The 15,240-nt window shown below is 42.9% G+C and overlaps 1 protein-coding gene across 1 annotated transcript; it reads left to right on the forward strand.

Annotated features, from left to right (window-relative positions):
• Positions 1–6,709: 6,709 nt before the first annotated feature.
• On the forward strand, positions 6,710–12,080 carry LOC310729594 (tripartite motif-containing protein 16-like). Its single transcript, XM_083547985.1, has 6 exons — positions 6,710–7,457; positions 9,508–9,603; positions 9,698–9,931; positions 10,120–10,279; positions 11,211–11,270; positions 11,532–12,080. The coding sequence occupies exons 1-6, from the start codon at positions 6,867–6,869 to the stop codon at positions 12,065–12,067; spliced, it is 1,677 nt and encodes a 558-aa protein (XP_083404111.1). The 5' UTR covers positions 6,710–6,866; the 3' UTR covers positions 12,068–12,080.
• The last annotated feature ends 3,160 nt before the right edge of the window (positions 12,081–15,240 follow it).

The raw sequence follows: 15,240 nt of genomic DNA on the forward strand, positions 1-15,240 counted from the left end.
CCAGAGTGCTTAAGCGGAGGCTGTAACTCGACACGCTGTCGGTCCCCTGGTGGATGTTAAGGTTACTTTTAGGAAAGTTGTGAATGACATGAAAATCAAATATGATTTAATTTAATTTATATTAATTAAAAGTGTGGATTTCTCCTGTAATTATTTGCCTTACATTTGTTGCCGTTAAATATCAGTCTGTCTGCCTGTCTGTCAGAGAACTCTGGTGCGGATGTGACTGGGTGAGTGACTGGATGGAAGGACCCAAATGCAGGATGCACACAGGAGTATGGAGAAAAGAGGCTTTAATAAGATTATCAGAGCAATGGGGCAAAGGCAAAAAAAGAATAAAAAAAACAGTCCAGGGTCAAAAACAGAGGGAAACAGGGCAATGCAGGTAAGAACAAAAACCAAAATCCAAAACAATCCAAAATCCAGAAAGCCAACAAAATGGAGCAATATAGGCAGAGCAGAAACAAAAACCAATAAACAGTCCAGAGTTCAAACCAGGTAACAAGGGAGGCAGAGCAGAACAGGGATCGGGAACAGGATCAGGATCAGGCAGGGTGGCAAGAGTAATCTCAGGGGCTAGGAAGCCGGTAAGATAATCTGGCCGAGAGCTAAAATCTTGGTTGTCCTTAAATACCGGGAGGCGCAGAAAAAACGGCAAGATGGCCGCCGACCGGGAAATGCGCATCGCGGAACCGGAAGTGCACGCCGTGTGCCCGGGAGATCCTGACAGTCTATCTATCAGTAATTAAACAATGCTTAATACATGGGCAATAACACATGCTTTGTAAAGCTTGATGATGGTAGTGGATAAGTGTGGAGGTAATCGAGGTCCACTTTGAAAGAATTGGAGTGGACCTCATCAGGCCATTAGACTGCACTAGGGCAACACTTTCTAGTTTTGATGAACTACACAACATGAAACCTGGAAGCAGTGCCTCTCTGCAGCATCTCAGCATGGAGTTTACAACAATCAATCTGTACTTGCATTTATCATCCACAGACAGACGGCTTAGTGGAGCGATTTAATTGAACTCTCGACAACATGATTCAGAAGTTCATTCACAAGGATGCACAAAACTGGGATAAAGTGACTCGAGCCCCTATTGTTTGCAGTATGAGTGGTCCCACAAGCCTCCATGGGGTTTTTCCCTTTTAAATTATTATACGGCCATAAGCAGTGCAAAGTTCTAGTTGTAATCTGCAAAAATTGGGAAGAAGGACCTTTTGCTAGCAAACATGACATTCAGTACGTCCTTGACCTGAGGGCAAAACTCCACACTTTGGGTAAATTATACAGTCCCTGCTGTAGAATAGAGCATGCAGCTGTGTGAATTTGCACTGGGAGATGAAGTACCCATGTTACTCTTCACGTCAATTTATTTGTGTCAAGTGTCAAGGACCATTGAGGTTACACGGGGAGTTGGAGAAGTCAAATAAGAGGTCAGATGCACAGGTAGAGGTGATGCACTGCAGGTATACAACCTCAACCTCCTAAAACCATGGAGAAAGACCAACTCTCACTGTCGCAGGGAGCACAGGTATTCAAAAAGAGACTTCAGACATTTACATTAACATTTGCAGCATTTAGCAGATGCCCTTGTCGAAAGCGCCGTGTTTTTGCCTCCGCTTGGACAAACGAACCTCATAAAACATCATATTGAGACTCCTCCAGGTGGAGTGGTGCACAGCTGCCCATAGTGAACACAAAATTTGGGTAAACAAAGAGTCGGACACTGATTGTAGCAGCCCTGTGATCTTGGTGCCCAAGAGCGATGTATCGATCCACTTCTGTGTGGATAATTAAAAAGTCAACGCGGTGTCGAAAATTTGGCAAAAATGCAATACCTCGCATCAATGAACTGCTCGATCGGTAAGGTGCAGAACACTTTTAATGACTTGACTCCAGTGTCTTGTAAAAAGGAAAAAAATCCACTCTGTTCTGTTTCAAACCGGTTTGTCACACTTCTATTTAGTTTGTACAGATGTCCAGTGACGTTTCAACGTCTCATTGACCGAATCCCATTATAATGCATATGCTGCTGCCTACTTGGATGACAATCATCTATAATAATGACCGGCAGTATCATTTACAACACCTCAGAGCGGTCCTGAGAACTTTGAGGTTGGAGGGACTTACTTATTGTTTATTTAAACATTTAGTCAGTAGGTGTTTGAGGGGTAAATCAGCAGATCTGGAGGAAGCATGGATATAGAGTGTTATACAGTGTTTAGTGAACTGGGATTTTTGGATGCTGTCATCCCCTAAACCCCACGTGTTCACTCAGGTTTGTTGACAGTGACAGTCTAGTGCTAATGCCAAAGCTAGACCTCAGTGCACCAACACTTTGTGAAGTAATGTTCTCTGTTTAAAGGCTTACCAAACCATTTTGAGTTACATATTTCTGGTTATTGAGAACCACTGATTGATTTATGCCTGTTTCTGACCAGAATTCCTGTTTAACAATTCAGATTTCCTTTGTGAGGGATTTATGACAGTCGTCAGAACTCAGAACCTTACTCTGAGCAGACACATCACGGGTGGATTCTCTATTGTAGTTCATTCCCTATGTAACTGTCACGCGGCGTAGATGGAGGCGGAGGCAGAAATAGAAGCCGGTGTCTTTATTAAACAAAACAGGCAGAGCCAAAACAAAACACCCGCAGCGCGGGATAAAACCTGCAAACGGAAGTCCGAAATACAAATGATAAACAAATAATATCCACGGTGCGCGGTGTGGTGCGGAGGCAGAGACGGAGAAGCGTCAGAAGTCCGAGGCGCGCCGGGAAACTCACACGCCGCCGTGGAGAGAACAGGGAATCCGGAAGGCGAAGATGCGTAGCGTGGAAAGCATTTGCGGAGCAGCGAGCCACCAGGAACCTGCACAGACCAACACGAAACTACACACACGTACATCTAATAACCGACCGTTCGTGAAGGTGAGCGCGGGGTTTATATGGGTGGTGTGATCGGACCCGGAGATGAGTCTCAGCTGCTCCTCGTGAAGCCCGATTGCAAGCAGCTGCATGCGGGCGGGGCATGCACAAGAACAGGAGCGCGGTGCGTCAGGGAATCCCATGGGAAGACAGCCCCCGAAGGGGGCGTGGCAGGGGGATTCCTGACACCACCCCCCCCGACGGGGCGGCACCGGACGCCCCCAACCCACAGAAAGCCCGGAGGGCCGGGGCACTCGGAGGATGGCCCCCCTGATCGTCTAGGGCCTAAAGGGACCAGGTAGGAACCGCCACGGAGCCGGGGAGAGCCGGGAAGGACCTGAAGTGGAGCGACCCCCTGCAAGAAGAGCCGGAAGGGGACCATGGACACCACGGGACCTAGGAGCGGAACCCCTGGCTTCGACGGAGACGGAGAGACGTCTCCTACAGAGACCAGGAGCTGCACGTTGCACTCAGGGAGTCTGGAGGTGGAGCAACGCCCTCAGTGGAGGCCGGTAGCTGCGAGATGTCCTCGGTGGTGGTCTGAGGAAGCGGGCTGGCCACCACGGGAACCCGGAACGGATCGGCTGCCCCCGTGGAGGCCTGGAATGGGGCCCCTTCCACCGCATCGACCGGGAAGGGCGTCCCTGGTGCTGACCTGAGGCTGGGCGATGTCCTTGCCGGAGGTCTGGACCGGAGCCTTCTCACCCACGGGGACCTGGAAGGGACAGACCGCCGGAGGCGGAGGTGAGCAGTCAACGAGGCTTACCGGCTGGTGGACCCCCTGGATGGAGGCCGGAGACGGAACGAAGACCCCGGTGGTCTTCAGAGGCGGAGCGCCCTCCTCGGCGGGGAACCGGAACTGGATGGTGTTGACGACCCCGACTGGAGGTTGGAGGACTTACTCGGCGGAGTCAGGAGGCCGAGCGACGCCCTTGGAGGAGCTCGGGAGCGAGACGTCGCCCGGAAAGGAGCTAGGGAGCGAGCCGTCGCCCGGAGAGGAGCTAGGGAGCGAGCCGTCGCCTTCTGTAGGACTGTGGGGCGAGCCGTCGCCTTCTGTAGGACTGTGGGGCGAGCCGTCGCCTTCCGTCGAACTTCCCTTTCGCAGTCCTGGAGCCGGTGTGAGTGCACAGGGAAACCCCTGGGCGGAGAGGAGCTAATGGGGACGTGCTCGGGCTTAACAGATCTCTCCTGGGAGTTTTGGGGCGGAGTTGAGTTCCCATGGAGGCCGAGGAGTGGCGAGGGGCTCGCCTGGAGATCCATGAGCGGAGAGGGGCTCGCCTGGAGATCCACGAGCGAAGCAGACACTGACACTCTGGACACTGGGGCCGAGCGTAGCACTCCTTGGGACACTGGAGCGGAGCGGATCTCACGGGGTCGTTCGGAGGCGGAGAGGAGCTCAGGGAGTCGCTCGGAGGCGGAGAGGAGCTCCCTTGAAGAGCCTGGAGCAGAGAGGCGGAGCTCTCGGGAGGAGCCTGGAGCGGAGAGGGGGAGCTCTCGGGAGGAGCCTGGAGCGGAGAGGCGGAGCTCTCGGGATAAGCCTGGAACTGGGCTGAGCTCTCTGGCGGAGCCTGGAACTGGGCGGAGCTCTCTGGCGGAGCCTGGGAAGCATACGCGGAGCAGCGAGCCACCAGGAACCTGCACAGACCAACATGAAACTACACACACGTACATCAAATAACCGACCGTTCGTGAAGGTGAGCGCGGGGTTTATATGGGTGGTGTGATCGGACCCGGAGATGTGACAGTAACACACTTAATAATAATAGAATGACCTCAGAAAGCAATGAAGGATTTTCAGCCTTGTATGAGAAGAAGCTTTACTGCAGTCACATCACGTTTCAATGAGCTCATAGAAGGTAGTCACTCAATCTTAAGTAAGATGATCAAGAGCCCAGAATCTCCCAGTGTTCTCACATTTATACCCTGATGCCACATAGCATCTCCCTTGTGTTCTTTGTTTGTGTTATCAATCCTTATCTTTTAGAATTTTTTCTCCTCGACAAGTTCCACTTATTTCTTCATTTTTAAAGGATCATCTCTCCTCACCTACATTTTTTATTTCCCATTATCCTCCTCCCCTTTCTAAGATTCCATATTTTGGTGTCCTGTTCCCCTCAGTTCCTCTTATTTTAGGCCTGGTTCTGTTAGAATTCTTAAGAAAGTTGCATTTGTAAAAAACCCTCTCTCCCTTGAATGATCTCCTTACTTATTATCTATTTTCCTTCTGCATCTGCAAAGTTTCGGCTTTTATTCTGATTTTTATTGCTGTTTAGATTCTACTATTATTGGGTTAAGTTCAAATCCTCCTACATGGATTATATGTTCATATATGTTTAATTAACTATTGTTCTACTTATTTATATGAGTATTTATGTAATATGTGCCTGAGAGCTGAGTGTCGTACAGGCCTTAGTGCAGAATATGTTGCCTTATGAGAACATTCACAGGCTTGCTATCTTGTCTCTTCTCCGGTTCTGCCAACTGCACACAATAGTCTTACGTCTTGCTATTCTGATGTTGACCTTCACTAACTTCTCTTTATCGGTTTTTCATTTAGCTTCTTCTCGCAAACATTCCAGACTAGCTCTTAGCGACATTTTTAGAAGAAAGTATCGCCAATTTCAACTCTACTCTCTAGCAGTCGAGGTTACACCATTCACTTTTACACGTGAGACGTGCACACAGACTTCGCCTGACCTCCCTGCTGTTTTTCATCAGGAGACACAAACTGATAATGAAGATTCTGATGGTCTTCACACACCTGCATCAACTCCTCCTTTTTCTCTCTCCACCTTACATATCTTCTCCCTATCCCTCATACTGGTCTCCTACTGATTAATCACCAGCTTCCCCTATTCTATCTCCCACTACTGATTATTCTCCTGTGTCTCCCCCTGCTGTGCATTCTTCCACCTCTCCTCCTCCTGTGTCTGTCCTCGATCACTCTCCCATGCCTTCTTTAGTCCCTGTTGATATTGAGTTTTTTTACCTCAATAATCTGAATTAGTCTGCCACATACGTGGCTGTTTACGTTCATCGACACACTCACGGCATCAGTCGAGCACTATTCTACTTTATATGTTCGTATCTGACTATCAGTTTACTTTCTACTTGGAGTAAATAGATTGCATGAGTTTGATTAAAATATCGGCTAAATAGGTTTGATTCATCTATTTATGTTGAACTCATGGTATCTAAAGTTCTATACTAGTTATAAGTTAAATACAGTATGTTGGATTAAACACAAGCTACAGAAATTGGATTAGAATATTTTTTTTCGACAGTGTCATGCTGTGTGGATATTTTCCAGCAGTAGCAACTGTGAGACGTGTCAGAATTTAAGAAATGATGAACAGATCGAAGGTATGAGATCTCAGACTGAAGTCAAATTTCACTCCCCTTTTCAAAGTGAAGTGACTCCAAATTTTCATAATGGTATCAGTGACATTCCCTAATTCACATGACAGATGTTGAAAACACTGCAGAGAGAAAACAGAGAAGATCCTCGAATCCAGATGTGGTGAACTTGTAGCATTACACCTACAAAGACATGATGTGCTGAGTGAAGCGTCTGAACGCTGTCAGTTTTATATATCTGTTATTATTAAACCCACAGTCAAATTCACACCAAAGAACAAATCAGACTGCATTGGATTGGACTGTTTAGATCAGAAAGTATCTCCTGTTGTAAGACTACACTGTTCCTTACAAGCCTGAACTCTCTGTGTTTAAAGCCACGCCCACTCTGTGTGTCACACTATAACACACACAACCAGGAAGTTCATTTTAGAGAAAACGAAACTTAGAACTTGAAGCCTCTCCCTCTATTTTCTTCTTCTTCTCTCTTTCATACACACACACACACACACACACACACACACACACACACACACACACACACACACACACACACACACACACACAGCAGGAAAATGGCAGAAGCCAGTATTTCAGTAAATCAGGATCAGTTCATCTGTGCAGTGTGTCTGGATCTCCTGAAGGATCCTGTAGCTATTCCTTGTGGTCACAGTTACTGTAAGGTGTGTATTAATAGCATCTGGAATCAGGAGGACATGAAGAGCATCTACAGCTGCCCCCAGTGTAGAGAAACTTTCACTCCAAGGCCTGTTCTATGCAGGAACAACATGCTGGCTGAAGTGGTGGAGAAACTGAAGAAGACTGAACTTCAAGCTGCTTCTCCTGCTCACTGTTACACTGGACCTGGAGATGTGGACTGTGATTCCTGCACTGGGAGAAAACACAAAGCCGTCAAGTCCTGTCTGGTGTGTCTGGCCTCGTATTGTGAAGATCATCTTAAACCTCACTATCAGTCTCAGGCTTTTAAGAAGCACAAGTTAGTTGAAGCCTGTGTAGATCTCCAAGAGAAGATCTGCTCTCAGCACGACAAACTGATGGAGATCTACTGCCGTACTGAGCAAAGCTTCATCTGTTACTTGTGTATGACGGATGAACATAAAGGCCATGATACAGTTTCAACTACTGCAGAAAGAAGTAAAAAACAGGTGAGAACTGAACATTATTATTCTTTTACAATGAATTAATTGTAATAAATAATGAAATTGTTTATGAGGTGAATTTTAGTTACAGTTGAAGGATCATATGTAAAGAAGTGTTAAACAGGAGAAAGCTGGAGCTGTTTTCCCCCAGTTCTATTTCCTTTGTGAAAAGGTAACGAAATGTTATCAGCAGATGTGGAAAGTAATGAAGTGCAAATACTTTGTTAGTGTACTTAAGTAGATTTTTCTGGTATCAGTATTTTAATTTACTATTTATTCTTCAGACAAATTTTGACTTTTTCCTTGTAATTTTTTAATTTTTACACAAATATCTGTACTTTTGTTGTTTATTTGGTTGTGATGATGTGTAGATCAAACTTTGAACTTTGATCAAACTCACACGACTCTAGTAAGACCTGAAGACACTGATTAACCCTAATCAGAACAAACTAAAGCTAAACTCTGCAGCAAAGTGGACTTCAAGGGCCAGAGTTGAGAACCCTTTAGCTATTTAGATTCAATCAATAAAAAAAGCTTTACCTCCATTTAATGTTCTTGGAGGCTTCATGACTTTCATCACTCCACAAAAAACTGAAAAATGGAGTAGAAGGTCTCCCTGTATTGGCAATTGTTTGGCTTAATGATTCTCCACATCTGTTGCTTAAAAGAATATTAATGATTTAATGTTAGATTAGGAATCATCAACTGTCTGCAGTTCGGTAGAAGATATGGGATATGTCACTATGTTTTACATCAGTCCAAACTATGCTTCAGTGTACCCACATGGTCCAGATCTTTGAAGCAGGGTTATGCCTGTAAAGGTTTTGCTGGACTGTCCTACTCCTTCAAAGCATCAGAGTCAATGAAATGTCTTTGCTTTGTACATTTCTTGCAGAGTTCTATAATGTCTTGCTGGGGGTTCTGGCTGTCAAGGCTGTTGTCTGGATCATCAGATACAATTTAGACGGAGTACACTACTTAACAAAATGCACAATCATTAATTCAAGAATTTATTCTGCATAAAAAAATAAAATAAAGCAGAATTAGGCTTCATATATTACCAAACATTATTACTTTTTAAAGTACATTTTAATATACTTACATGCTTTATTGAATGTGATTTTCTTGAATCCAATTAAAAATCTACAGAAAGAACTAAAGATCAGAGTTCATAGAAGAGGTCACAGAACTTAGAAGATTTGGAGTGTAGAAGATTGGGCCAAAATCACACCTGAGCAATGCGTGCAACCAGTTTCTCCATACAGGAGGCGTCTTGAAGCCGTCATTACCGACAAAGTTTTAAATCCACCGTGTTCAATACTTTCTCCCCGTGTCATTTCACATTATTACACATAACTTTATTTATGGACATCTACAGTTTGATGTCTTTATATGTTTGGATTGCATGAGTTCTTACCAACATCTGGGAAACATTTCATGTCAGTAGCCACAAATTAAATGTAACTATTCTAACTTTTGTCATCATTTGAAAAGCTTTTTGTGGCTGCTTGTTGAATGAATGCGCGATTTTCTTCTTTGAACAAATTCACTCATGTTGGGTCGTTTCTTTCTGTAAAAAAAACGTGTGTATGATATAAAGCAACATTTGGATTGTATTTTGCAGATGGCATTTGACGACCATGCTTAAAAATATATATAAGATATAATAACATTTTGACAATTTTTGTTTAAAACAACATTTAGTTTAGTTGTGAAGATATAAGCATCTAGAATATATAATTAATGTCATTTTGTATAATAATTAAATTGGCATAAATTAAATATACAAACAATGAAAACAAGCATTTAAACGTTGTAAAGCCGCAGTAAATCACCTGTAAATACAGATTTTATTTCATCTTTAATGAGGTGGAATTGGGTGTGGCTTTGAGTAGACCATTTTCACACATCACTAAATTTATCATGTAATCTGTGCTGAACAACATTTAATCCTGGAAGTTATTTTATTATATTTTTAGAGATTTTTAGAGAAATTTGACTACAATTCTGTAAAACAGGAAGAAATCTATCTGAAATGTATTTTATTTGGTCTCAGAATGAGTTAAAGGAGGAGCAGATTAAATCCCAGCAGAAGATCCAGGAGAAGCAGAAGAAGGTGCAGGAGCTGAAACAGACTGTTGATACTATAAAGGTGAGGAATGAACACACACACACACACACACACACACACACACACACACGAACTCTCACCGTGTGTGTGTGTCTGTGTGTGTGTGTTCTAACAGAAGCGTTCACAGGCAGCAGTAGATGATAATGAGAAGATCTTTAATGAGATGATCAGCTCCCTGGTGAAAAGGCGCTCGGAGGTGATGGAGCTGATCAGAGTTCAGGAAAAAGCTGAACTGAGTCGAGCTGAACAACACCTGAAACATCTGGAGCAGGAGATCGCTGATCTTCAGAGGAGAGTCAGTGATCTGGAGCAGCTTTCACACACACCTGATCACATCCACTTCCTCCAGGTAACACTCACTCTCTGATCTACAGAGGGCGCTGTTCCTCACAAAGTTTCCTCCTAAAAGCTCATTACAGCAACAATAAATGTTCCTGTCTGAGATCACAAGTGTGTCTTTGGTCTGATTCAGTCTAAGATTCATTCGTTTCTCTCCTCCACTTTTCTCCTTCTCTATGATGTGTTTCCTCTCTGTAGAGTTTCCCGTCTCTCTGTGTTTCCCCTGGATGTGACGACTCACCCAGCTTCACTGTCAATCAACATCTCTCATTTGATGGAGTGAGGAAATCGGTCTCCGATCTGAAAAAACGAGTCGAGGAAATCTGTCAGGAGGAATTCAACAAAATCCCTCCACAAGGTAAACAAATAGTTGTGTTGGAAATTTATTTGTTGTGTATCACAGTAAAGAGGGAGAGAAATTTCACGGAACAGGAATAAGTGGAGGTCACGTATGCAGAAGAAGGTAGATAGCGTTCTCCTCTGGGTATGTTCCACTGCCTTGTGAGACAGCATGAGCAGCAGATTAAAAAGACACTGATGCGTACAACACACACACACACACACACACACACACACACACACACACACACACACACACACACACACACACTCTGTCAGGGTATGGACCACAATTTGGAAGCTGGAGTAGCTCTATCATGTTTATTGAGGTAAACAGAGCACAACACCGAGTCAGAGAGCGTACGAACCGTAACGGGGGTTGAGTCCGTAAAGCCGCCATAATCCTTGGAACAGGTACAATCCACAGGGAAGGTATATAATCCACAGGGAAGGTATATAATCCACAGGGAAGGTATATAATCCACAGGGAAGGTCTATAATCCACAGGGAAGGTATATAATCCACAGGGAAGGTATATAATCCACAGGGAAGGTATATAATCCACGGAACCAGCGGGGAATGCTGGCAGTCTCGGGTCAGGTCGGTCACCGTAGCCATAAAGTAGGTCTGACACTAGTGATGTCAGAACGAAGGATTATATGTTGAATCGGTAACGAGAGACACCTGTTAATGCCGGGAGCAGCAGAGCGAGGCAGCGTGACAGCTACCGAGGGGGGCGTGGCAGGTGGATCCCCGACACACACACACACACACACACACACACACACACACACTTATTACACTAGATAGACTTTAATTCAGATCTGGAAAGTTATCTGACACCGTTGTTAGTCGTCTGATACCAGCAAAGAATCACAACTTTCATATTTATGATGTAAAATGTTTCCACATCATTTTTCAGTCTCCATTTTGTCTCTGTGTCTCAACAGCTGCAGCAGTTCAGATGATTTTACCCTCAGAACCAAAGAGCAGAGCAGATTTTCTGCAGTGTAGGTGTAACACACACACACACACACACACACACACACACACACACACACACACACACACACACACACACAGAGTGTGAACATGTCTGTATTGATGATCTAAATCTGATCCATTTCTCCCTGATGACTGATGATGTGTAATATTTAAAATAGTTCATGTAGAGCAGCATTAGGAGAACAGAAACACACACAGGTGTCTCACATACACTTATTATAAATCCTGTGATTAACATCAAACCTGTGCACATTTTATTGTTCTAGATTTCTGTTATCTGACTCTGGATCCCAACACAGCAAATCCTGATCTCTTTCTCTCTGAGACGAACAGAGTCGTGACATACAGTAATACAGCACAGCGATACTCTGATCATCCAGAGAGATTTGACTTCTGGGAGCAGGTGTTGTGTAAAGAGAGTGTGTGTGGACGCTGTTACTGGGAGGTGGAGTGGAGCGGTGGTGTTGTGTACATATCAGTCTCATATAAAGAGATCAGCAGGAAAGGACAGGGTTTTGAGTGTGTGTTTGGAAACAACAGTCAGTCCTGGAGTCTGGTGTGTTCTCCTTCCTCTGTAATTTTCCGACACAATAACCATAAAACTGAGCTCCGAGGTCCAGCGTCCTCCAGAATAGGAGTGTATGTGGATCACAGTGCAGGAACTCTGTCCTTCTACAGCGTCTCTGATACGATGAGGCTCCTCCACAGAGTCCACACCACATTCACTCGGCCTCTATACGCTGGATTCTGTGTGCATTCTAACACAGTTATGTGGTTTTGTGATGAAATGAACTGCATGTAAAAGTTTAATAAAATAATAACTGAGGAGTCGGATTTCATTTCTCCCTGAACTTCAGTAATTCTGTGTGCAGAATCTGTAGAATGTAGGATGTTTCTAGAATGAAGGTAAAGGTACAGAGATGTTTCCAGGCCACGTTCCTCATGATTGTGATAAAGGTTTCAATTAATTCTTAAATAATAAAAGCCATAAAAATCCTTCATCTTTGCCTTTTTTCCAAACTGAGTTTTGTGCTGATGAACTCGAGATGATCTGTGAGAGATGGAATAGGCTGGGGTGTCCCAATACTTTTGGCCTAATGTTTTGCCTCGTGTGAATTATTTGTACATGTTGAAACAGAATCTATTTTTCAGAGGATATATTTTGGGTGAAAAGTGCACTTGTGGTTTCTTACTTTAAAATAAACACCCGGATGTTTGACGTTTTCTAATGCAGTCAAATTCATAGCTGGCTTAAATTTCTCTATATTTTTGGGTCACTATTGATATTTCTATCTGTATATATTAATTTTTATGTGCTGTGTGACTGTGTTTTAACCTCAACCTAAAACCCCACCTGAGTCAAATCCACATGTTTTCCTCAGTTCTAGTGGAAGTGTGAGGAGGATCTCTCTCCCACTGGGACTTTAATCATTTTCCTACAGAAATAAATGTACTGAAAGGTTCACAGGAAATCCAGATCACTCCTTTATTCAATTCGTTCCCAACAAACACACATTTATTCTAAATCTTAGACCTAATGTGCTGAAAACGGCTCCGCTGATGCTTCTTGTCTCGTCACTTTAACAACAAGCTCATTTTATTACAGGAATCACAGAAATGTTTTGCCTCACTGGATGTTACTGTCGGCGGCTGAACGTTTCTACAGTAAAACAGTTCAAATATTCCACTTTAGCCGCTTAGCTTCCATCTTAGCTTCCACTTCAGACGTAATTGGGCGTGGCTTTAATGTTTTCAGAGCTCGTTCTTAAGCTGTTTCAGCATTAAAGTTTTAAAGTTCAAACATTAAGGCCACGCCCACTCACATCTGATTGGCCAGATCAAACATTTGAATATTGACTGTTAAACTGCACTAAACATTTTATTTATTTATTTAGTTTGTTTTATTTTGTTTTTTTGTCATACGAATTTTCCAAAGCCGCACCTACTCACATCTGATTGGCCATTTCCAAACATTTCAGTTAGTTTTAATGATGAATAAATAATTATGATTTAATTTGAATCTTTTTTTAAAATCATTACTTTAAGGTAGTATTTATTTTTAGTATCATATTCGTTTCTAGTATATATTATATGGTAAAAACCTTGATATTTTCAAATGTTTATTTGACATGGTAGAACAAATGAACATATAATAACAAGCAACAAAAATCCCTGTGTTGAATTAAACTGTTTCCACCTTTATTAACAGTCAACAATACTGTTAAACATGCAGCATTACACATCTACTTTCAATTCATGAACACATCACATCTACATGTATGGCATTGGGTAGAGGCCCTTATCGAGAGCTACCACCTCCCACATTACAGCTGGATTTCACTGCATACAGATTTCAGTTTTACTTTGCGGATATGAACCTGTCTGGGAAAGATGCATTTGCTTCATTGTGCACTTTCAAATTCACTGGATTCTTCGTTGTTATTGATCATGAAGTTTTTTTTTTGTTTTATCAGAAACAGAAGTGTAGATTTATATCTGTTAGTCCGTTGCCTTAAATACCTAATTCACTTCTGTGTTAATAAACACTATACTGTCATCTACTGGTCATTTATAAATCTGCAGTGTTGATAGGTATCATCCAAAAAAATTATAATTCTAAGTACAAAAATACAGAAGATTTATTTTCTGATAGATTTTTAAAAATAAAATCTGTATTTTTGTATTTTAAATTGTAATTGTTTGCATGAGGATGTCTATCAACGCTGCAGATTCATAAATGACCAGTAGATGGCAGGATTTCTCCATTTACCATCTTCTTTATTGTTCTTTTAAACAGTATCACAGATGAACAATAAAGAACATGGTAAATAGAGAAATCCGAAATTAAGGTTTAAACTTATGTTACTACATGATAAGACACTTCACAATGAGGCACTAAAACATACATTTCCTTTTTTTTCTATTGCCCTTTGGACATCGCCTTAAAGCAGCTTTACAGAATGTAAGAATTATAACAAAGAATTATAACAAAGTTCACTTATATTTGAATGTATTTGCATTTATCCTGATGATCAAAGTTAGGAGTGACTGTGGCAATTAAAAACTCCCTTAGATGGTATGAGGAAGAAACCTTGAGAGGAACCAAAGGGGAACCTCATCCACGTTTGGGTGATATCAAGATATCAAGACTTCCGGTTTGGGAACGCTGTGCGCATCTAGCTGCCGCTCCATGCTGGGTTATTGTTTTGTCTTGTTTTGTTTTGTTTTGTTTTGTTTTGTTTTGTTTTGTTTGCCTGCTGCGTTAATTCACGTTTCAGAATTATTGTTTGGATTACTTTCCGATCTGAGGAATTTCCATATGTCTGGATGTTATCTTTTGCCTGTCGGCATGTTGGAGAGTTTTTTCGAGTTATTTTTTGCATTTCGGCGTGCTGGAGAACTCGTGTTGGAGAGTTTTTTGTGGCAAGAAAAGTTTGGTTTCTAGTTTATCGCGAGCCCTCTACCCTCTCGATCCTCCATCGATCTGACTAACTATGAGGCCCTGCGAGCTAGTGGCTCTAAACAGGCATTGGCGCCTTGACCCCGCGACGTATGACCATTGCCGCTCATCTGGTATCCTTCATCGCCCAAGATATGTACATCGCTCTTCCAGAAGGAGATACGTCCTTCATCAGTCATCATTGTCTGCGATCCCCTCTATCTGGTCTAGTAGCAGGGCTATGAAACAGTCGGCACGTTCTCATAATCGACATCGCTCCCTTGTCAACATTAATATGACTGACTCTGTGATTAAGCATACCCCTACTGTCAATGGAACAAATAAACACTGTGCCCTTCTAAATTGTTGATCTATCTCAGACAAAGGCACCTATATGAATGAGCTAATAGTTGACAATAAATATGATATGTTATTTCTCACAGAGACTTGGCAGGTACCAGATGATTTTATCCAGCTGAATCTGCTTACCGCTATTGGATATCGACATTTGTCAGAACCACGTACAACTGGTAAAG

Source organism: Silurus aristotelis (genome assembly GCF_946808225.1).
Source record: "Silurus aristotelis genome assembly, chromosome: 8".
In the NCBI taxonomy this organism is placed as follows: domain Eukaryota; kingdom Metazoa; phylum Chordata; class Actinopteri; order Siluriformes; family Siluridae; genus Silurus; species Silurus aristotelis.

Bases quoted from the DNA above. Each gene is read 5' to 3' on its own strand.
- LOC310729594 (XM_083547985.1), top strand. From the start codon at position 6,867: ATGGCAGAAGCCAGTATTTCAGTAAATCAGGATCAGTTCATCTGTGCA. The intron at 7,458-9,507 runs GTGAGAACTGAA...ATTTGGTCTCAG, and splicing joins CAGAAAGAAGTAAAAAACAG to AATGAGTTAAAGGAGGAGCA. The intron at 10,280-11,210 runs GTAAACAAATAG...GTGTCTCAACAG, and splicing joins CAACAAAATCCCTCCACAAG to CTGCAGCAGTTCAGATGATT.